The sequence below is a fragment of the Syngnathus typhle genome, linkage group LG4 (genome assembly GCF_033458585.1).
Source record: "Syngnathus typhle isolate RoL2023-S1 ecotype Sweden linkage group LG4, RoL_Styp_1.0, whole genome shotgun sequence".
NCBI classification, from domain to species: domain Eukaryota; kingdom Metazoa; phylum Chordata; class Actinopteri; order Syngnathiformes; family Syngnathidae; genus Syngnathus; species Syngnathus typhle.
In genome coordinates, this window is record NC_083741.1 from 23370292 (window position 1) to 23393143 (window position 22852).

The window sequence follows — 22852 nt, forward strand, 5'->3', positions numbered from 1 at the left end:
TCGAACGGCAACATTGAGCAAAAGGCGCTTTTGTTTTGCTTTCAACCTTGCCTTTCTTTCCGTTTCCCCGCGCAGAATCTTCCGAAGAGGAAGACGTTCCCTCGTGCGCCCCGTCGAGCTCGGTCGATGGCAATAACACGGACTCCGAGTTTGAGAAGGGCTTGAAGTTAAAAGGGAAGACTTCAGAGGCTCCCAAATCGGCCGCCACGCCCGTCAAAGACGAGTACGAATTTGACGAAGACGACGAGGAGGAGCGGGTCCCCCCCGTGGACGATAAGCATCTCTTGAAAAAAGACTTCCGCAAGGACCCCGTCACCAAGGCCAACAGTTTCATCTCCATCCCCAAGATGGAGGTGAAAACCTATTCCAAAAGCAACTCGCTCACACCAAAGAAAGCCGTCAGGCGCATCATCTCGGACAGCAACAGTTCGGACGAGGACGACAGGACGCTGTGTTACGCGCCGGCGCCGACGCCGCGCCAACAAGCCCTTCAGACCAACGCCAAGAGCAGAGAGACGGGGAGCCTGACTTCCAAACAGCTCAAAGATAAAAGTAAAGTCAAAAAGAAGAGGAAGAAGGAGAGTAAAAACAACGTGGGCAAAGAAGTCCGGTTCAGCAAAGTCAACGACAAATTCTGCACGTCCGATTCCGACTGCGGCGATATGGAGAGCGAAGACGACAAAGGCTCAAACAGCATCAAGGAGTCCTCCATGATGGCAAAAGAGTCTGGCGGCGGCGGCGGCGGCGGCTTCAACGCGTCCTCGCACGCCAACCTGAACTCGCAGAAACAAGCGCCGTCGTTAGCGGAGCAACACCCCAAGCAGTGGAGGACCGACGGCTGGAAGACGGTGTCGTCTCCCACGTGGTCCGACGTAAGTTCTCTGTCCGATTCCGTCAGGACCCGTCTGTCCAGCGAGTCCGACTACTCTTCCACCGAGTCCAGCGTGGAATCCGTCAAGCAAGTCAAGAGGAAAGGACAAGAGAACAAGAAGAAGAACAACCACGTGCACAACAGCGCGGTGGAGAAGAAGAACGCCGACGTGTACAAAAACGCCGACAGTACCGTCTCCAAAACGGACACGGACGGCAAGGTGCTGAAGAAGCACAAGGTCAAGCACAAGCACAAAAGCAAAGAGAAGGACAAAGCTCCCAGTCTGGTGCTCAATCAGGACATGAACGAAAAGTTTGTCAAAAGCTACTCCTTCGATTTCGACGACTCCCGGCAAAAGTCCATCACCGTCGAGTCGGAATCGCAATCCGAGAGCAAGATCAAGTTGTCCAAACACGAAAAGGACCATTCCAAGAAGGAAGAAAGGCTCTCCAAAAGCAAGTCGGAAGACAAAGATTGGCCGTCGGGAAAAGACTCGCACAGGACCTCGGAAAAGGAGAAAAACAAGAAATCCAAGGACTCGGCCAAAACAAACAAGGACGAGCGAGACAGGCCCGTCAAATCGGACAAGGAGCGAAGCGCCAAGGAGAAACCCAAGGAGGACAAACAAAAGAACCACAAAGAGGAGAAGAAGAAAAAGTCCAAGGAGAAGTCGCGAGCCGATCGCAAGAGTGAGCAGAAAGAGGAGAAGCATCTCAAGGTGGACAAGGGCGGCAAGGAGGACAAGTGCAAAAAGGACAAAGTCGCCAAGGAGGAGCCCGAGTACGAAAGCTACGACGTCAACAGCCGTTTCCTCAACCTGGACGACGCCAAGCTGAGCGCCTCGGACGAGCATCACGACCGTTGGGGCTCCGAGATGTCCTCCGACTCGTCCCTCTACGGAGACGACAGCTGGGACGCCCCCGTCAAGGAGTACAAAGAGTACAAGGCCAACAACGCCGTCAAGCTCATCGTGGAAACGGTCAAGGAGGAGACCAGGCGGAAGGACAAAGTCAAAGACAAGAAATCCGAGCACGCCGACAAAAGACCGGACAAGGACGTCGCGTCCAAAAAGAAAGACAAGGACTGTTTGGAAAAGAAGAAGGACTGGTCGGACAAACAGAAAATCAACTCGGCTCACTCTGTGGAAAAGGAGAAGAAAAGGAAAGAATCCACGGAAACGACGGGCAAGGACAAAAAAGACTCCCTGGATAACAGTCGAGATCGCTCGTACGACTCGCTCAAGGAGAGGAAAGAGGGCAAGGTCAAGCAGGAGTCGCTCCGAGACGATTACGCCAACGACGCCTTCTTCAAGGAAACCGAGCCCGTGGGGAAATCGTGCGACGCCCGCGAACGCAATCATTCGGGCAAGGAGAAAGAGAAGAAGTTTGAGGCCGCGGAAAAGCGAGAGAAAACAAAAGCCGACAAGCACAAAGAGAAAATCAAAGAAAGGGCCGCCGCCGCCGCCGATCAGGAGAAGGACAGGAGTGACAAAATGGCGGCGGAAAAAACGGCCAAGGACAAGGAAGCCGAGCGCAAGAAGGACGGCGCCAAGGACAAACACAAAGAGTCGCACGCAAAAGACAAAGAGCGGAAAATGTCCTCCGAGCAGAGCAAGGACAAGAAAGAAAAGGCCTGCCAAGACAAACACAACGAGCGAGACAAGGACTTCTCCGAGCTCAAGCGAGAGGAACGCAAGCCCGAGAAGATCCGAGAGAAAACCTGGTACAAAATCGCCGACATCTTCACCGACGAAAGCGACGACGAGGACGACGCCTACAACGGCGCTCTTTCGCACGCTTCCGACGCCGTCAGGAAGGACTCGCTGCCCGATCAGGACCAGGACCTGGATCACTTCCCCTCAGACAAAGTCCGAAAAACGTCTTCGGAGAGCAAACACGGCGCCGACAAGGCCAAAGAGCACAAGGAGAAGAAGAAGGAGAAGGCCGCCGCCGCCGCCACCTTTGACTCGGGCCGAGAGCGCAAGGGCTCCCTGGAGAAACACAACAAAGACAAGAAAGAATGCGTCGACGTCAAACACAAGGAACGGAAAGAGCGGACGTCGCTCGATTCCAACCAGGAGAAGAAAGCCAAGCAGAAGCTCCTGGAGGAGAAAAGCAAAAACAAATACAAGGCGGAGAATAATGCCAAGGAGCGGAAAGCGTCCAAGGGCGGCGGCGGCGAGAACGAAAAGTCCCTCCTGGAGAAGTTGGAAGAAGAAGCCATGAACGACTACAAGGACGACTCCAATGACAAGAACAGCGACATTTCCTCCGACAGTTTCACCGACCGAGGCCACGACGCCGTGGTCCTGGCCGGCTACTACGACTCCGTCGCCCTCGCCGCCGCCGACGACGACAGGAGGGACTCTCCGGCCGTCATAAGCACGCCCCAGGACAAGTTCCGAGAGAGAGAACGACACCGCCATTCCTCCTCCTCGTCTTCCAAGAAAAGCCACGACAAAGACAAAGAGAAGGTCAAGAAGGAGAAGCGCGACAAGAGCGAAGAAATCCGAGACGTGTACGCCCGCCGCGAGAGCTTGCCCTTCGACAAAGAGCCCACGCCCCTGGAGGCCGACCCGTACACCTTCCCGTACGGCGGCGGCAAAGGCGACGGCGAAGACGACTTTGACAAGACCTTGGAGTTTGAAAAGGAGATGTCCAAGAAGGACAAAGCCGGCGCCGTCATCGGCGACAGAACAAAGGAGAAGAAGAAAAAGGAGAAGCACAAGGAGAAAATCAAGGAGGAGCGCAACAAGCACCTTGACGCCTTTGGCTCGTCCAAGCACTCCAAAGAAGGATTGAAGGACGGCCCTCAGCTTAGCCTTCTCAAAGAGAGATCGAAAGAAGACAGCCCCAAATTCGACTTCAAAAAGGAGCGCAACCGCGACGCCTCGGACAAAGACAACCGCTTGGATCACGCAAAGTCCAAAACGAAAGATGAAAACGAAAAGCTCAACCCGTCCAAAGACACGGGACGAAAAGACGGCCGCCCGCGGGAGAAACTCCTGGTGGACGGCGACTACCAAATGACCAGTTTTGGTCAGATGTTGAGTCTGAAAGACCAAGAAATCGAGGAGCGTCACAAGAGGCATAAAGAGAGGATGAAACAAATGGAGAAGCTCCGGCCCAAGTCGGGAGACCCCAAACTCAAAACCAAGTCCACCGAAGAAGCCCGCAAAAACCGCGCTGAGCTCTCCTCCAAGAAATCCAGCCTGGCCGGCAGCCTGGCCGGCGGCCTGGCCGGCAGCCTGGCCGGCGGCCTGGCCGGCAGCCTGGCCGGCGGCCTGACCGGCGGCCTGGCCAGCAGCCTGACCAGCCCGGACTCCAACCTCAAAGAGAAGAAGCCGAAGGACGTCGGGCTGCCCAAGGACGCCGTCCTGCCCAAGGACGCCGCTCCGCCCAAGGACGCCGGCCTGCCGGCGACGCAGATGGTGTCCCCCGCTCGCAAGTTCCAACCGGCGACGGACAGCCACAACCCCAAGGACTGGCTGCCCGGACATCAAACGAAAGAGAACCTGCCCGCCTCGCCCCGCTCGGAACACAACAGGCCCACGGGCGTGCCCACGCCCACCTCCGTCATCTCTTGCCCCAGTTACGAGGAAGTCATGCAGACTCCCCGCACGCCGTCTTGCAGCGCCGAAGATTACCCCGACATCATGCTGGACGGGCTGGACTGCCAGAACTCCTCGGCCATGACCATGTCCATGAATGCGTGTTCGCCGTCCTTCTTTGAGAGGTATTTCCTCCTTTCAATGTTCTCCTCTATTTTTGGCCTCCACCCTTTTCTGATCTGCTTGTTGTCTTTGTGTGGTCCCCCAGCAGGTACTCGCAAGGTTTCCAGGAAGGCACTTGCCCCACCCCGGCCAAGAATCTCCAGCTGCCGCTCATCGGTCGTTCGGCCTCCTCGGACGTCCGCAGACCTCTGGAAGAAGACTTCAAAATGGAGGCCGACAAGTTCCTCCGGCAGCATCACGACCCGTCGGCCGAATTCGACGCCGCCTCGCAAATTCTGGAAGAGAAATCGCCCGGCGCCGCCGATCGACTCCAGAGCTTGCCCTCGCCGTATTTCTCTCCCATGGGGTTGATGGAGCCGAGCCACCCGACGGCCGACCTGGCCATGCCGACGCTGCCTTGCACGGAGACGGAGCATCTCTCCGATAGCGTTTACGGCGGCTACTTGCCCAAGCCGTCCACGCCGGTGCACCGGCCCGATCCGCAGGAGCCCTGCTTCGACATCGCCGCGCCGCCCACGCCGGCGCCCGCCGCGCTGCCTCCGCTCGACATCGACGACATAGCGGAACCTCACCACAGCGAGCCCAACTTGGTCCTCTCGGACCTCCCGTCCGTCATTGAGGAAAGGGACGAGGAAGAGGAGGAGGAGGACGACGAAGCGGAAGACCTGGACTTAGACGAACCCACGGACGAGGAGCATTGCGCCGTGCACGAGAGCCGGCCGACGCGGGAGGTGTCTTCCTTCCCCGCTCAAGCTGAGGAGCCTCTGCGAAAGAGCTGGCACGTCGAGTCGCCGGAAGAAGCGGATCCAGAGGTCCACCGTTTCACTCCGCCGCTTCCCGAAGCCGGCCACGGGGAGAACTGTTACGAGCACAGCATGAGTTGGAACCACGACGTGGACCTTAAATCTCCCCATCGGACGTACGGGGAGATCGAAGCGGCCGTCTCCAAGATCACCAGCCCCTATTCTCACTCGGACAGCGATCTGCAGCACTTGCCCGGACACCCGTCCGTCACGCCTCCGTACGCCACCTGGAATCGGTGGCACAAGGAAGAAGACCCCGAGGATTTTGATGAGCAGAAGGAGGCCGTGGCCGACATTCCTTCTCTGGACAGAGCCGACGGCGCTCTGAACGACGAGCCCAATTATTTGAATTCGTCCTCATCCTCCACCAGACTGGAGTCTTTCTTCCAGGAGTGCGGCAAATCCAATATTGAGGTTCCCCAGCAGATGGACGCGGAAGCGGCGTGCGAGGAGCCCGGCATCAGGCAGAGCTCGCATACCTTCTGCCCCGTCGTCGACGGGCACCTGACTTTGGCCGCTGCGCCCGAGCCGGTCGTGCCTTGGGCGGATCCTTTCGCCACCGATGCGGATGAGCTAGATGACCTCGGACCCTTCTCCTTGCCTGACCTCCCGCTGCCGGAAAAGCCCGACGTCGTCGAGCACCGGGACTCGGATTTTGCCGACCTGGACAAGACCGGACAATGTCACATTCGTCATACGATGATGGACGTCGACGACCCGGACTTGATGCAGGTAGACCATTCGGGTCTTCTGGAGACCACGTGCTCCGCTCAAGACCAAAGGCCGGGGGAACCCGCCGCCGTGCAAGACTTAGCGGTCCCGCCGTCTCACAACGCCTTTGGGCAAGAGTTGGACCCGGAGCCTCAGAGCGTCCCGGTCACCATCCCTCTGGCTTTTACGCAACCCAGCGTCATGTTGGAAAGCAAAATGCCGTACGGAGGCTCCGACGAGTCGGGATCCGACGAGTCGTATTCGTCCGACGCCAGCCAGCTCCATCACATCCAGATTCACCCCGTGCCGGCCGTCGAGCCTTTGCGCTTGCCGCAAGACACCGCGGCGGCGGCGCTCGACAAGCCGGAGGTGAGGCGGGAGGACGTATCGGAGCCCCTGAGGGAATCTTCATCACCCGACGGGGTTCTTCACCTCCCGGTGGCCGCCGTTAGCCCTCCCGCTTCCCTGGAGCGGCCGGAGGCTCAAGAGACGGCCGCCAAGCCGCCGGTCCCGCTAGCCCAGAGCGCAGATGTCCCCAAAAAGGTGGATGAAATCCCTCAGAGGATAACGCGCAACCGGGCCAAGAACCACCTGTCTGCGCTGGCTCCTCCCGTGAGCGCAACGTGTTCCAGCCCCTCCCTGTCCGTGACCATCAGTCCGGTGGTGACCATCAACGCTCTCCCTGCCAGAACGCCGACTCCCAATTCGGTGTTGGCCTTTTCGTCGGTGAAAAAAGACAAAGAGCCGTCGCTCGGCATCTCGTCCAGTCCGTCCAACTCCACTCTGACGCTGTCCGTACCCGCTTCTTTGAGCTCCTCGCCCACGGTGGTTCTGAGCAAAACCAGTAAAGGCCGTCCGCTCCCAGGGGAGGAAGACGACCCCGCTCAGACCCAGCACCCGCGCAAGAGGAAGTTCCCCCGTTCCACCACGCAGCAGGTGCAAGTGCAGCTGGTGAACACGGCCATGCAGCAGACCCGCGAGATGATCCAGCAGACGCTGGCCGTCGTCGTCAACGCCATCAAGTTGGACGACATCGAGCCTTACCACAGTGACCGGTCCAACCCGTACTTTGAGTATCTGCAGATCAGGAAGAAGATTGAGGAAAAGAGGAAAATTTTGTGCTACATCACTCCACAGGCCCCTCAGTGCTACGCCGAGTATGTGACCTACACCGGCTCCTACCTGCTGGACGGCAAGCCCCTCAGCAAGCTTCATATCCCGGTGGTAAGTTGAGCTTCAGAACCTTTCCGTGGCTTTCCGGATCTGCACAAATGGGCGTTAAATGTCGGTCGGTTGGTTGTTTGGGTTTTTCTGTTGCCGCTGACAGATCGCGCCGCCGCCGTCCTTGTCTGAGGCTTTGAAAGAGCTCTTCAGGCAGCAGGAGGCCGTGAGAGGAAAGCTGCGCTTGCAGCACAGCATCGAACGGGTACGCCAAACGTCGCGCTCCGCTCGGGAGGTCGGAAATGAGCTCGCTGGCTTTCCCCGTTAACAGGAGAAGCTGATCGTCTCCTGCGAGCAGGAAGTGTTGCGAGTCCACTGCAGAGCGGCGAGGACCATCGCCAATCAGGCCGTGCCGTTCAGCGCCTGCACCATGCTTTTGGACTCGGAAGTGTACAACATGCCTTCGGAGAGCCAGGTAGCCGTCGGGTCCGGAGCCTCCCTGGCCTTTTCTTTGGCTCTTTGTAACTGGCCGTGCTTGCTCAGGGCGACGAGAACAAATCGGTGAGGGATCGCTTCAACGCGCGCCAGTTCATCTCCTGGATTCAGGACGTGGACGATAAATACGACCGCATGAAGGTAAGGATCTCCTCGTGCTGCTTGTACAGTGCCAGTGCCGCCTTCCATTTTAATGGATGGATTTTGCGCCCCTTGTTGTTGCGTGTGTGTGTCAGACGTGCCTGTTGATGCGGCAACAGCACGAGGCGGCGGCCCTCAACGCCGTGCAAAGGATGGAATGGCAGTTGAAGGTCCAGGAATTGGATCCCGCCGGGCATAAGTCGCTGTGCGTCAACGAAGTGCCGTCCTTCTACGTTCCGATGGTTGACGTCAACGACGACTTTGTCCTCCTGCCGGCGTGACGCCTCTCGGCGCAGCCGGCAGGAGTTACCTTCATCCCGATCGATCCCTTCTTCTCAGAGAGAATTTGTTGAACAGAACAAATGGAAAGGGCTAGCAAATTTGAGAAGGGCCTTCAGACAGGAGAAGAGCAAACGTACAGCGGAAGAGTGCCGATAAAAAACAAGAAACAACAACACGCTCTCGGTTCCCTTCCTTGAAGAAGGAAACTTCTTTTTACCGGGGCAAAGAAAATACTCAAGTTGCACTTTTGATTCTCAGAGATTTTTACTCCTTTTTGAAGCGGAGCATGAAAAGCAGAAATTGTTTTTTTGCTTTCCGGCACCGGCCCGCGACTCCCTTCCGGGTGGGAAGGGGGTTGACAGAGATCTATTTTCTGCATTCATTTTTCGGGGCTTTGCTTCATGAAAGCGACGACCACTGGGGAGGAGCGTCAAAGAGCAGCAGTAGGAAGGAGCTGCAAAGATGGAGCCAGCGGGCGCAGGTCCGGTCAGGATGTCAACAAAAGCCACCGGCAGACGACGACACGTGACGGGAATCTCCAGCGACACAGGTGCTGCCACACTGTCAAATCCCAGACGGCAGATGGATACAAGTGTCTGCAAGAGAGGAAGAAACTGTTCTTTGCAGCCTCTCAGCCAGGCCAGGAGCAGGAGGAGGAGGAGCCCGGCGGCTCCCCGACCGAGGTCAGGTCCGAGAGAGAGCCTTCTCGCTCGGCAAAACGCATCCGAGCGCCTCGGACCGCAAACGGAACGAATGTTGACATTCAGAGAGACTATGGAGAAATTGTTGTTTGTCAGGTTTCGGGCGGGCGGGCGGGCGGGGAGAAATATGGTTTTGCTCTATTTCTTTACTTGGGCATTTCATTGTTTTGAAACACTACAGAGCCAATATTAGTTTAATGGAAAAGAAAACAAAGAAAAGAAAAGTGAAAAAAAAAAAACACAAGTTGTATTCCGTAAATGATGTACAGTTTTTATATTCGTCAACCAATGTATTCTTGCTGCCTTCTAGATAATTTATTTTGCCACACATTACTGCACAGTTGTAAATAACCTATGTACTGTAATATCACTCAAGTAAGTGTAAGGAAAAAGAAAAGAAATAAAAAGTATCTTTTTGTGTACAGTTCACTTTTGGGCAGCACTTTCCCCTCCCTCATATCCGTGGGCCAAATATGTACTCAATTCTGTCAGTATTGGAAAGGCAAAGTCGTACCGCCACGCCGCCGCCGTCCGTCACTCGCAAACGACGCTTTTGGATTGAACCCCGGGGCCCCGAAGGCCAAGCAAGCAAGCCACCCACACCTTTCAACCCACACATGTAGCCGAATAGACCGGGACTTATTTAACAAATAGAGGAATATTACTCACTGCTTTACTACACAATTATACGGGAGTCATCTCCAACCAAGAAAATGCCTTTTCCGGTGAAAACTAATGTACTCCTTGTTGGGCAAAGTCACACATATTTATTGTTTGGATGGAAAGCATACGTGATGTCGTCGTTCAGGAACACAAGCGCAACCCCGCGCTGATGTTTCATGTATTTTTCATTTTGCAAAATTCCAAAAGCATCATATTCAGTTCACGTGTAAAATGAGAGAGGGTGCAACCGTCTGGAGCGTTGCAAGGTTTCCATTCCGGGCTAACCTTTCAACGCCGTACTGCTTAGCCTTACGCATTGCAATGCTGACCCGCAAGATGGCGCCAGTGAGCTAGAACACTAAGTACTCTTGACTTAGTACAGGATCAGACGCTCAGAGTCCAAATCTAGAATTGAACATCGGTTCTGATAGAACCGTCTCGAGTCGCAGGAGGTGTTGTCATTGTTATTGCAGCTCCTCTGGGCGCCGTTTCCAAAAAGCTCCCAAATGGAATCATGCAAAAAAAAAAAAAAATGTTGTGGATTGGCTCTTTATTTTGGGGGTCTCATATTGTTCCAAATGTGTTCCAATTGTATTCTGCTAGCTCTCTCATTCAAAGGCCTTCCGTCACTCGATGGAGTCATTGCTGTGTTTATGATGTGTCATCGGATGCTATTACACTGTGCAGACAAGTGGCTAAGAGTATAGTTAACACCCCTCCAGGTTGGCACATGTCATATTTGAACCCCCCACTTCTTTGTTGTTGGTTTCTTCCAAAGTTAGTTTGTGTTTTTTGATCACAGAATGATTGTGTGTCCTTTTGACTCTCTATCCCGTTGTGTCGATGTTTTTGTTTCTAACACCAGTGGCATGTCAATCACAGTGCTTATCAAGCAGAATGTAAAGCCGTTACTCACTATTGTTTACAAGACGTCCTCCGTGTTTTGCTTTTGTCCGTCAGGCTTTGTTTTTAGCGGTGCAATCAATCCCTGATTTGAACGGCAAAGGCTTGAAATGGTGACGGTTGACCGTGCAATTCATCCGGGACGTTTCCGCGGAACCCTCTCATGTCGTTACGCAGAGCAATAGACGAAAAGAGGTTGATTGAATGATCAGCCATAGCTAGCGAGCCATCCCTCCCCGCAGCGTGGCGAGCGCGGTGATGCAGATGCGGCGAGCCTGACACCACCTCAGTCAGCAACATATTACCTCTATAATCCTCACATTCACACATCATTTACATTTGTTTTGATTTTCTCACTGGGTTTAGAAATACATAATTGCTTTTTTTCCATTCGATAGAATCACAATTTCAAGCCTTTATTTCCCTTGTTTTTTTGGGGTTTTTTTCCCCCAAACCCAGACTGTAGCTGTTTCTTTGTTCCTTTTTTTTTTTTTTTTTGGTAGAATGGACAACGACTAATACAAAGCATGGAGAACTACTCTTAAAATGGTGAGAAATAACCTATTTATTATCTTTTTTTTTGTTTTTTTCTGGCACCTGTTGTATGTTTCGGTTCAAGTTGGTCTCCGCTGTGTACATTTTCCTCCTTGTAATGCGTGAAAGAGACGTACTGTAAATAGTTGTGTAAATAAAACCTCCCAGGACGTTTTGCACCCTCTTCTTTGTACCAGTCTGAAAAGTTGTGTCCAATGTGGGCCTCGAACAGAAACTACGCTCGCCGCAGGTACATCTGATGTAACAATGTAACATTTTTTATTTGTACAATGTAGTTTGTGTACATATTGTTGGGGGAGGGAGGGGTCAAATTTGAGGGCTTGTCGATGCTATCGTCAGTGCTGTCATAGAAATCCAGTACTTTCACCTTCTAGCTGTTTTTCATTTCCTGGAGCAAAAAAAAAAAAATAGATAACAAAAAATAATGTGAGAACCAGAAATGGAGATGGGCGGGGGGGGGGGGGCTATAAGACTAAAACTGAAAAGTAAAAATTCAAAATTGTTATTTTCTACAGTTGCATGTACAGAGAGCGCGAGAACTGCTGTTGTTCCTCAGAGATTATGTTCGTTAATAAAATTTTGAAATCTTAAAACTGCCCCCTTTTGTTTTGTCTTTGCCATGAGCAAGATTTTCCCAATCTAAATTTAATACTCGTCCGTGTGTCATGTTGACCAGCCGCATGTTTAAAATAGAACTTGAGCTTTTTTGGGGTCATCTAATAGCGTCAAAGAAATGCCCCTGCCAAGTCACTGGCTAGTTTGGTGTTTTGGTCTCATCGTAACCATTCTGAAATCTTAGAGTGTCTTTTTGGGGGAATTAGCCTTGTCACTGGGAGGACGGGGGGGCTGCAACCTATTGAACATCCGGAATAGGAGCGCCAATGAATGTAAGCAACACTCATCCAACATCTTCCCGATGAAAAAAAGTCAAACGAAAAGAAAAAAAAAGTCATCGTGATCGATTCCAACACAAATAGAATGATGTCTCCCCCATAAAAAGAAATAGAACGATGTCTCAGCACATGAGGGGCGTCAAAGGCAGAGCAGTGTTTGTGACGTCAGCCCCCCTTTTCCTCCAACCCGCAACACCGGCGTGCTTGATTTCAGATTCTCCTCGACGGCAGCTGGTCCAGCTGCGCTCCGGTCCGGTCCGGACGTACCCGTGCGATCAGTGGAGCCCCCCGGAAATGGATTACGATGCCAAGGTGTTCCCTTACAGCGGCGGATACGGACGCTACAACCGAATGGTGGTGGCGTTCAGCTGGTTCCCCAGCTTCGCTGTCATGTGCAACCTGTTCAGCGACGTCTTCTACACGGCCATCCCGGACGCGTACCACTGCCAAGCGGACCCGCGGCTCCTTCCCTCCGGCTTCCTCCTCGCTAACCTCTCCAAGTCGCTTTACCTCAACCTGACCGTCCCTTGGGTCAACGGCACCGGCCTGAGCCACTGCGAGCTCTACAAGTACCCTCCCAACTCGTCGGACTTGTCCCAAAGGGTTCCCCGGGAGAAGGTGAGCTGCACCCAGGGCTGGGAGTATGCTCGCATGTCGGGGCTGCAGAGCAACTTCGTCACCGAGGTAAGACCGCTGGTCACTGGGCAAACTTTGATGTGCTCTACGGGAAGCCATCATGTTCGTTGGCAAGCTGCTGAACGCTGAGATGATCCTACTGAGTTGGGAAAACAAAGACAAAGTGGATATTAGTCAAATCGATTGCTCAGTTTGCGGATAGATAAGATTGCCAATTGTGTCAATAGTTGCTCCAACGTTTTGCTCATGTTGGCTCATTGACATGATCAAACATGCTGGGAGGTTCTCAAGAACATTCTGCTCAGGACAAAGCAGTAGGGAAGGGAAGCCTCATAAAGACACGCTTGGATGACTTATGTGGAATGGACAACATTCCTTCAATTTATGTGGAAGAACTTTGGAGCTGTCAAGCACAATTGGACTCATTCATTCCAACAAAAGATAATGAAATTTGCAACACTTTAAATTGACAAACAATTCCACAGACAAACCCAAAATTTGGTACGAAAAGATCTGGAAGAGAAGATGGTTGCAAGGAAAGAGAAACAACGTTGATGTAAGGTGTGCTTAGTGCTCGGCATAAGCTTGCCTGACATGCAAATAGAAATCCCGCCCAGTTTACAAATATTGATAAGGACATCTCAGACCAGATGGAGAGCCAAGAATCATGGCAGGGTCCGGGAATTTCTTTTTAAATACGAATCAAATGAAGCTGTTTGTCAGAATCAAAGCGTTCACTGCCAAAGACGACTTATGTCGTTTGATGGTTTTTTTTTTTTGGACAGTGTTGACAAAGTCAAAGTCTGCTTTATTGTCACTTTCTTCACATGCCAAGACACAAAGAAATCAAAATGACGTTGCCACGGTGACCAGACATAGTACACAATATACATATAAGTAAACAACACAAAAAATAAAAACAAGAAGGTTCCCCTTTTAAATAGTAAGCTTACTACTTATGTGGTGATAATGAATCAAAACGGCAGCAGTACAAATTGAAAATGTCCAACAGTGTGGAGAAGAGACTTAACTGTCATGGTGACCTGGGCCAGCAAAGCGTAGCATACTCAGGGAAGATGAGTGTGTGTTATGATAGTTAGTATGCTAACTATTTCAAAATGTTGCTGCTGCTATGTAAAGAGCACACAGAAAACTTTTCATGCTGGGCTTGAACAAATGGCTCCAGTTCCATGGGTTCGCTCGATAAGATACGCGAGCGTGTTTTCCGCGTCGACTCGTTGGCTGACAAACAAGTTGTGCCTGTGCCAACTTGCATGGAGTATTTTCAAGTATTCGAATATATTAGTTGTGTGTCTACAGATGACAACATTAGCAAAAGATCAGATTCACTGGGGAGTGGAAAAGAACATCTATTTTCATCACCACTCTTCTAACGTGGTTATGCTCGTCAGCAGTCATCTTGATTCAATTAGCTTGTCATGATCTACATTCCCGTCAGTTGGCACACCGAGATCAGTGATTCTCTTTTCTTTTCTTTTTTTTTTTTTCCAGCTTGTGAGGGAGCTTCACGTTGTTGGCCGAACGCAGTCAACCCCCAAACGTTCTTTGTAATAATGAAAATTCAATTGATGTTAGTTGTGTTTATTTTGTGTTGCAGTGGAACTTGGTGTGCGGTGACTACTGGAAAATTCCCCTTCAACGCATCTGCTTCATGACAGGATGGATTGCGGGCTACATCTTTATCGGCTCATTATGCGACTGGTAAAGAATCAAATCATGCCAGTGTCGATTCGAGCAAGTCACTTCGGGCTGCGATTTTGTGCTTTTCCCAGGCTCGGTCGTCGACGAGCTTTCCTGCTGTCCGTCAGTCTGTCCAGTGTGTTTGGCATGGCCGTGTGTTTGTCCAACAGCGCCGTGGTGTTTCTGCTGCTTCGCCTCGCTCAGGGCGTCATGCTCGCCGGGATCTTCTTATCCTCGTACATAGCAAGTAAGTTGCGTGCGCTCGCTCACATGCTTCGCGTTAAACTGGATGGAGCACGGAGGACAGCCACGACAATCTTGAATGAACTCTTCGTGTGTAGTATTGGCAGTTTGCATTCTTTTGGGCAACCATTCATTTGTTCCTCACTGAAAGATGAGAAAATTATTTTTGAATCATTAGAAGCGATGAATGTACCTCTTGGGTCGAGGTCACTTGTTCATCTTTTTGAATCGGATGTGGCAATTTGATTTGAATACAGGATGTGAATGACCGGCACAATTGTGGTACATTTTTATTTTTATTTTTATTTTTATTTTTATTTTTATTTTTATTTTTATTTTTATTTTTATTTTTATTTTTATTTTTATTTTTATTTTTATTTTTATTTTTATTTTTATTTTTATTTTTATTTAAATTTTTATTTTTATTTTTATTTAAATTTAAATTTAAATTTAAATTTAAATTTAAATTTAAATTTAAATTTAAATTTAAATTTAAATTTAAATTTAAATTTATTTATCTATCTATCTTTATAAACAAACTCTATACTGTAAAACTTTATATGAAAGGCGTGGCATTCCACAATTTACACATTCCGAGTGTGTACCGTACGAGAGCTGGAATTTCTCCGAGGAGTTCCTTTAGAGTTATCAGCTTTTTTTTTGTTTTTCCGTGGAATTCCGTCAGTATGTCGAGATGTCTCCGGCAGGCGAGCATAGTAGGTGAGTGTACAAAAGGTCCTGATCCAATGAGTCCGTTGGGACTTGGCAGATGCAAGCAGATTTTTGGCATGGTCCTTTCCCATGACTGTTTTTTTTCACACCGTACACAACACTCCCCCATTCCTACAAGGCAGGTCGGGGCCAGACTTTTGATGTTGTCGGATTTCGACAGCGGCAAATGTCCTGCGGATTTCCATTCGCAATTCACCGAGATGTCAAAACAATAGCTGGGCCGGCCAGAAGGTAAGCAGGAAGGGAGCCTCTCACTTCCTTTGTCCTCTTACCCTGCCCGGGGGGAGGAAAGTGGAATAAATCCAGTGGCTGGGCCAAAGAGGTCAAAGGTGACATGCCGCACAGTCACAAGTCAACATTGATGGCAAAAACTTTATCTTCATGATTGAGCAATGGGTTTGCGAGGGCCGAAACACGTCTTGTTATGGATTGAGTTGTCATTCAAGGATTCCCCAGGCCAAGCGGGAAGCGAGGAAAGGCAAAGGTTAAAGGTCACAAACCATAAAAGCTGAGCGCCAATAGGTGGGAACGACCAAATCTAGCGTGACTGATTCTTATTTGGATCGAATTGCCACGTAAACGCTGTCGGTGCTTTTGTTTGTTCGGACCTCGTCAATGTCAGCGATTCATGACAGCGTTTGATTGACTTTTGTGTTTGTCCAGGGTTGGAGCTGTGCGACGCTCCCCATCGTCTGATGGTTGCCATGGTGGGCGGTTTCTTCGGCATCTTTGCGGAGGTGCTGTTGCCGGGCCTGGCTGCGCTGTGTCGCCATTGGGCCATTTTGCAGGCCGTTACCACCTTACCTCTGCTTCTGCTCGTTTCCTACTGGTGGTGAGTCGGGGAATGGAGATAATGGAGAGCAAAATAAATGCCTTCCTTGATGGGATGAATAAATGGCCCTATCCAGATGTCTTGGCTGAAAAGCAAACCGTTGTTGTTCAGCTGCGAGTCGTTGTTTCCGGAGCCTCCCCGTTGGCTGCTGGCCACAGCTCAGACGGCCCAAGCCAAGCGGAGCATCCGGGAATTCTCCGCTCGGAACGGCGTGTATTTACCGGACGAGCTCTTCCCCGGCGAAATGTTGCTGTCAGGTGAGCTGAGCCGCTTTTTTTGGACGGCTTCTTCTTCATTTTTGTCCTGCTCCTAGAGATCGATTCGGTATTCAACGAAGATTGCCGGCCCCGATACTATTCGGTTTTGGAGCTGCGGCAGACTCGGGTTATTTGGAAGAACTGCCTCATCCTCAGCTTCACTCTGTAAGTTCCGGATCCATCATCCAAAGCGACAAGCGGGCCACGTGGCTTCTGACGCTTAGCTTTCTCCGCAGCTTGATCGGAACCGGCGTCCAGTACTGCTTCACCAGAAACCTGCACATGTCTTCCAGCAACTTCTACTTTAGCTACTTTATCCGAATCACCACAGGGACCCTGGCGTGTATCTTCATCTGCTCCACGGTCAATCATTTCGGCCGACGCAGCATGCTTCTGCTCTCGGCCATCGTCACCGGCCTGGCCTCGCTGCTTCTTCTGGCGCTGGCCCAGTGTACGCCCGCTTTGATCGGATGCCGATTTCTGCACGTGGGCTCTTAATCTTGAGTGTTTGCGGCTAAGAAAGCCTTTTCCTGTCTTGTCAGACTTGCAGGGAGGCCTGGTGCTGGTGCTTTCTATCGTGGGTCTTCTGTTTTCGCAAGCTCTTGCCATGCTCAGCATCTTCTTTGCCTGCGAGGTGATGCCGACTGTCGTGCGGTGAGTGGGAGAGCTCACGGTGCACATAATGAAATCGGCCGGGACCGGGCGCCGCCCTGATGAGAACGAGTTCGGAGCTTTGCTAAACAACCAATCTCCTTATCAGAGGCGGGTGCCTGGGCCTGGTGCTGGCAGCCGGCTGCGTGGGCATGGCCGCCTCTTCCTTGATGGAGCTCCAGAACAACAGCGGCTACTTCCTCCACCACGTGATCTTCGCCTCTTTCGCCGTCCTCTCCGTGCTCTGCATCATGCTCCTGCCCGAGAGCAAGCGCAAGCCCCTGCCCGACTCGCTGGAGGAAGGCGAGAGCCGGCGCCGGCCGCCGCTCTTCCCCTCGTCTCGGGCGGACAGGGTGGACCTGCCCTTGCTCAACTCCCGGCCCCTGTCGTCGGAGTACAATCCTGACAACTACTCGCGCCTGGTCGGCGCCACCAGGAAGATGTTGAGCAAAGACCGTTTGCCGTACAGAATAGCCGCGGCGAGTCAGCAGCGCCTGCTGTCTGGTGGGAGTGAAGCGCCGGGGCAGGAGAGTGATCCGCTGAGGGAAGCGTCGGAACACTGAATGGGCATCGGTGACAATGGACGGTTGGTTATGTGGGAGCTCGTCGTTTTATTCGGAATAACGGCTTCATTTTCTAAAAAAAAGAAATCAATCGGACCCGTTGTAATTGCTGCGGCGGCCATTGGCGTGCCAGCAATGGTTGATTGGCGCGCCCTTGGACACTTAAGCGGCGGCGGCGTCCATCATGTGAGCTGCAGCTCTTTGTCCGTTAATGAGCAACTCGTGCACTTGTCCGACAGTGTGACTCAGCAGTGTCTCCGTGGCAGCCTGACTCTCTTTCCCAAAATTCCTTCAAGCGATGCGGCTCGGCCCGGTTGGTTCAAGCGCTTGCTCGCCTGGGACCAACACACTAATGCACGCTGTTGAAGAAAGTCAGACATTTTGTGTTGCGATTATTTCCTCAATGATGTAAAGGGTGTCACTGGTGTTGGAATTAAACCCGTGTTTGTCTTTCGACTTGGGAGCACTTGCCGTGGAGTTCTGAAAGACAATCTGTTGGCTTTCAATTGGACCAGCCTTAATATTTCGGGTGCCAGATTTCCTGAATACGTCATTTTGTTTGTCTGTCGGTACTTCTGACTAGCCTCGGGAGAATGGAGCAAGAGAAACCGTTGGGTTTTTTTTTTCTTTCTTTTCCAAAGAATTATTGTGAAATGTGCACTTTTCTCCACTAGGTGGCGCCTTCGCCTCACCTTTATGAGTCAATATGACCTCGTGTTTTCACTGTGGTTTGTTTTCTGTGAAAATTGGCTCACTTTTAGAAATGACCAACGAGATGAACCAAAGAAGAACATGTGACATTTAATTCCATCTTTTAAAAAGTGCTCTGCATGTTGGTGAATGCAAGAGAGCCCATGAAGCACTTAGATAAGGATCCCAAAGGCCAACGTTGAAAGAACCACGGCCATGCTGAGTGAAGACAAAGTTCCACTGTTGGGGTAACCATCGTTGGTCCTACATGGGTTCTTCACCTCATCCAACGGGATGGGAAGATCATCTGGCATCAGCTTGCTCAAGCTGTCACGGACCTGATAGAGACACAAACACCGAGGTAACACACACAATATGCACTATGCTTGTACACACATTTTGTGAGTCGCAAGCTGACTTTGGGCCAGATTCCGTTCAATGACCTGAGCCAAGCGACCAAGGGAGAGAACATGAAAAGACTGAGCTGAGATTCAAATCCAGGGTCGGCCATGTTAACCTTTGGCTCACGAGTCGCTTCAGTGGCATTCCCTTTTCCATCTTGTATGTTGAGGGAATGAGCTGGGCAAGCCATGCTTAATCCAACACCATTCATGCTCAAATGAGGTTTGGGCCGATTCTTGTTCTACCGTTCCCTTCTTTTATGGGTGCGTTATAAAAATGCCGCCGTCCGGATGTTGCTCTTGGCGTCTTACACAAGCATTTTACAGGCCAAGTGGCGCTCCCGCTCACGTGCTAAGACTTTTATGAGGCCATCATCCATTAATGGACTGGCTGCCGACGTGGAGCAGCACGGTGGCGTGGTCATTAGGGCTTTGAATTCTGGGTGTGGATTTGTCAGCTTCTCCGTATTCAAACAGCCCCATTTGCTCACCCAACAATTGTCCGAGTGGCGTGTGATTTGTCTTTGTCCGCAACTCACCTCCTCTGCTCGTTTGAGTACACGAAGCAAATTGTTTGCCAGAGCGCCCTTGACTTCCTCATCCGACCAGCCTCTTCTTAACAGCTCAGCCACCAGACTTGGGACCTTGGACACGTCCTCCAGACCCTCAGGGAGTCTGTTTGGAAACATGAGCACACCTTCTAGATGTGGCTTTGACATTGTCGGTGAAGTCTTTTGGAATGACCTTTTGACGCCGTCGTAGTCCCCACCGAAACCCATAATGCCAGCTCCTCCCACTTTCTTGATGTGGTCAAAATGATCTAAAGTGAAAACACTTGGATGGTTGAAAACTTGGCTTTGCACCACTTCCTCATATTCGCAAAGCTTGCGATGGCGTGCCAGTCGAGTAGGCTACCGGCGACGTTGGCCAGAGTGGCGGTGGGGGAGCAGCTCACGTAGTCGTTGTAGAAGTTGATCATCACAATTCCTCCACTTTCGTTCTGGACAGACGCAAAATAGGTCAGGTTTTAAAAAATGCGTAATGGCTGTTTGAGTGCGTGGGATTGTGTGATTACGCAATCACCACTCTCTTGAGAATGTCATCAGGAACGTTTCTCTTGTGTGGACAGACGGCGTAGGCCGAAGAGTGGCTGAAGATGACGGGCGCCTTGGACAGGTCCAGCGCCTGCTGCATCACTGACACGGGCACGTGGGACAAGTCGATCAGCATGCCCAAGCGGTTCATTTCCGCAAGCACTTGCTGGAAGGGAAGTAAGATGATTTCATTTTTCAAATGTTGTAAGCGCTCTTGTCGTTCCTCATCCACTGCCGAGGAGCGCCGTTTCGGAATCATTTGGTTTTCAAACGTCATTCGTACGACTGGTGTAAACTGACCTTGCCGAAAGGAGACAGGCCTTTGTTTTCAGATGGTTCTGATCCAGTGTCCACAAGCCAGTTATCAGCCCTGACAATTAAGTTTATTTTGAATGAATGAATCTACAAACTCACCCCAGCTGAATAAATACAGGGAAATCAATAATGATGATTTGGGAATTCGATGGACTGACAATTCCCGCTGGATATTTTTCACGGCCGATGATGTCGAAATTTTTACACGGGTGCGTCCCTACCAGGGTACGTTGCAGGAATGTGTGAGGGTAAGGTAGCGGACTCCCAAGTTGTAGAAAGTGCGCAGAGTGCCCAGACTGCTGTCAATGGAGTGACCCCCCTCCACGCCAATCAGACTGGCCGTTTTATTGACTTTGAACGCCGCCATGATGTCTGCACAAAGCACCAAAAGATCGCGTTGCTTACAACCGTAATTTTCGGACTATAAGTGGCACCGGAGTATAAGTCGCACCAGCCATAAAATCCCACAAAAAGTGAAAAAAAACCATATATATGTATATAAGTCGCTCCTGAGTATAAGTCGCCCCCCCCCACCCAAACTATGAAAAAAAACGCGACTTACAGTCCGAAAATTACGGTAACTGTGACCAGAATAGGGAATAAAATTGTCAAGTTGTCACCTGACCTTGGCTGCTGGTGGCAAACATAAACGTGTTTGGGTATTTGTCACACATCCTGTGAACAACATCAATCTGCTCCAGTGTTTGTCGAACGGCATCTTTGTACTGAGACTCGCAGGGCACATAGGCCGACCAGAACTGAAAGAGAAAGTCAGAGGAGTATAAGAAGATATGAATTAGTGTTACAAAGTGCTCTTGCCAAAGGAGAGAGCACGTATCCGGCTCTCATCCACATGGCAGTTAAAGATAATAGTCAAGATGGAACCCGAGGGCAGCAAATAGCCTACAATAAAAACGGCAGGGGGCCGGAAATGGAACCCTGTGGAACACCACACCTTTCAGTGGAAAAACAATATCCTTTTCGGATTCATCTTTTGCAGTTGATCTGATGGAGTAGTGCAGATCTGAAGTGGAAAATAGATGCACGGGAAGTACCTGCGCTCCCAGGTGACCCGTCTTTATTTTTGGGATGTTGGTGTGTGTCGTTGCCAGAGTGTTTAGGTCCACTTTGTTCAGCTGGTTGTTGAATTGTATGCGCAGTTGCCAAGGCAGATCATTGTGGCTGGAAGAGGGCGAGGGAAAACAACAACAACTTAACTTTACATGTCGGATGATCTCTCCAAGAAGGTCAGCAATGCACGTCGAAGAAGTTTGCGTTCATTCACCCGTCGATGAGCGGCGTCTCAGACATCAGCTTGAGAGCTCTGGCCGTGTACGAGTCCTCGCCCGAAGAGACGGACCAACATGTGGCGCATAAAAGCAAAGAGACGGCTAACGACATGTTTAACAGCACTTTCGATCCTTCAAGTAAGCTCAATGATGAGGCTCTGGGTTCCTCTGTAGTCACTTTCTGTGTTCTAACCTTTAGGTGTAAGATGAGTGCAAAGCTCCTCCTCATGTTTGTCATCGCAGCTTTTATTCCGTCATAAAGTCTGCGTAGCCGCTCGACCCTGCCAGCTCTCCGCTCGTAAAACAATAGAAGTTGCTTATTGTCATCGAGGAGCTGTCACCATAACAAATCTTTGAAAGAATGTTCCTAATTGAATTCAGCCGCCCGCCTCCGACCAAATGAATGTTGCTACTTTTCCAGTCGACTTTTGAAGACTGACGACACTCGTTCCAAGATGAACGCACAATCCAATCCAATCCAATTCAATTGAAACTTTTTTTTTCGGGAGCTAGGCCCTCATCACCCTTACGCACAGTGTGCACATGTGACCTTTTATTGCCTCACATGACACCCGAATGGCCACGACTTGGTTTTGTGATCTTTGGATCACTTTGTGTGCAGAATGTTTATGCCATCTTTTGTTAATCATATCCCTAAATTGTTGATGTGTTTTACAGTAAACCTATATAAATATATATATATATACACTACCGTTCAAAAGTTTGGGTTCACAAAATTGTTTGGGTGACCCCAAACTTTTGAACGGTAGTGTGTATATTTATTTAGATCATTATTTATAGATTGTATATATAATCTTCTGTGTAAAAAAACGTATATATGTATACTTATATTCATAGATTATATATAATCTTATACAAACATAAGATCTAATTTATAATGTTTAATTCATAATATTTTATTATAATAATATTTACACTACCGTTCAAAAGTTTGGGGTCACCCAAACAATTTTGTGACCCCAAACATTTGAACAGCAGTGTATATATAAGAAAAACAACCACGGTTACTAAATTATTATGCACAACATTTCTCACATGACCTATAAAAGCGACTGTGATGTTAGCGTTGGTTGAAGAGTCCGAGTTTCAATCAGAGTTGGCACTTTCCCTCTAATATCCATTGAAGAGCTTCTGTAATGACGCAAGAGAAAAAGTCAAGTTTACTTTTCCGCTGTGCTGAAAATGAGTTGAGCCCCAGCTCTTTGCACGATTCCTCACTTTTCTGATACTCTCTGAGGCATTGAAGATAACAAGACAGTTTGCTGTAACCTTTGCAGTTGGAAGGTTGCCAACCCATGGAGTGGGCGTTGCAACCCCTCTGCTTTTTTCCTACTTTATCTCTAACATGGTGATCGAATGGATTGGATGTAAGCCCAGTGTCGTACTGCGTGATCGTTTTTTTTTTTTTTTTTGACGTCACATTTCACATGCCCTAGCTGGTCCACATTCATGTTTTTGTATAAGTCATAGTTTCATTTTTTGCATCAGTGCTTTTTAGCTTGGCTCTTGGTTCTC

The 22852-nt window shown here is 50.3% G+C and overlaps 3 protein-coding genes and 1 long non-coding RNA gene across 8 annotated transcripts in view; 3 read left to right on the forward strand and 1 right to left on the reverse strand.

The window, feature by feature from the left end:
- The window catches only part of ankrd11 (ankyrin repeat domain 11), a 44225-nt gene extending 34898 nt beyond the window's left edge, over positions 1–9327 (forward strand). For 3 of the 4 annotated variants that reach the window (XM_061277426.1, XM_061277425.1, XM_061277424.1), the window contains 6 exons: positions 76–4606; positions 4690–7342; positions 7446–7544; positions 7611–7754; positions 7823–7915; positions 8011–9327. In XM_061277426.1, the coding sequence (XP_061133410.1) occupies positions 76–4606; positions 4690–7342; positions 7446–7544; positions 7611–7754; positions 7823–7915; positions 8011–8196 (7706 nt within the window). In that variant the 3' untranslated portion in view covers positions 8197–9327. The remainder of the gene's footprint in view (positions 1–75; positions 4607–4689; positions 7343–7445; positions 7545–7610; positions 7755–7822; positions 7916–8010) is intronic. The other variant, XM_061277427.1, reaches the window with a different exon arrangement.
- Positions 9328–12003: 2676 nt separating this feature from the next.
- Positions 12004–17983, forward strand: slc22a31 (solute carrier family 22 member 31). 2 transcript variants are annotated; one of them, XM_061277153.1, is made up of 9 exons: positions 12004–12596; positions 14167–14270; positions 14342–14496; positions 15888–16056; positions 16168–16313; positions 16370–16478; positions 16550–16764; positions 16856–16967; positions 17074–17983. In XM_061277153.1, the coding sequence occupies exons 1-9, from the start codon at positions 12030–12032 to the stop codon at positions 17525–17527; spliced, it is 2031 nt and encodes a 676-aa protein (XP_061133137.1). In that variant the 5' UTR covers positions 12004–12029; the 3' UTR covers positions 17528–17983. The 2 variants fall into 2 exon arrangements, with proteins under 2 accessions (XP_061133137.1, XP_061133138.1); XM_061277154.1 differs by lacking the exon at positions 16856–16967 and having other exon boundaries at positions 16550–16676; positions 17074–17519.
- Positions 17984–18305: 322 nt separating this feature from the next.
- dpep1 (dipeptidase 1) lies at positions 18306–21786 on the reverse strand. Its single transcript, XM_061277155.1, has 10 exons — positions 21313–21786; positions 21083–21209; positions 20653–20785; positions 20249–20399; positions 20013–20082; positions 19702–19878; positions 19534–19618; positions 19363–19438; positions 19158–19293; positions 18306–18555 (listed from the first exon to the last, which is right to left on the reverse strand). Exons 1-10 carry the CDS (start codon positions 21552–21554, stop codon positions 18391–18393), a joined length of 1362 nt encoding a protein of 453 aa, XP_061133139.1. The 5' UTR covers positions 21555–21786; the 3' UTR covers positions 18306–18390.
- On the forward strand, positions 19292–20262 carry LOC133153096 (uncharacterized). The gene is made up of 2 exons (XR_009714250.1): positions 19292–19637; positions 19748–20262. It is a non-coding gene; the product is annotated as an uncharacterized LOC133153096 (long non-coding RNA).
- Positions 21787–22852: the final 1066 nt, after the last annotated feature.

Coding starts and splice junctions, on each gene's coding strand:
- dpep1 (XM_061277155.1), bottom strand. CDS start 21,554: ATGACAAACATGAGGAGGAGCTTTGCACTCATCTTACACCTAAAGGTT. Junction 19,619..19,701: donor ATGACATTCTCAAGAGAGTG/GTGATTGCGTAA, acceptor GCGTCTGTCCAG/AACGAAAGTGGAGGAATTGT. Junction 18,556..19,157: donor TACTCAAACGAGCAGAGGAG/GTGAGTTGCGGA, acceptor TGTCTCTATCAG/GTCCGTGACAGCTTGAGCAA.
- slc22a31 (XM_061277153.1), top strand. CDS start 12,030: ATGTCTCAGCACATGAGGGGCGTCAAAGGCAGAGCAGTGTTTGTGACG. Junction 14,271..14,341: donor ATCGGCTCATTATGCGACTG/GTAAAGAATCAA, acceptor TGCTTTTCCCAG/GCTCGGTCGTCGACGAGCTT. Junction 16,765..16,855: donor TCTTCTGGCGCTGGCCCAGT/GTACGCCCGCTT, acceptor CTGTCTTGTCAG/ACTTGCAGGGAGGCCTGGTG.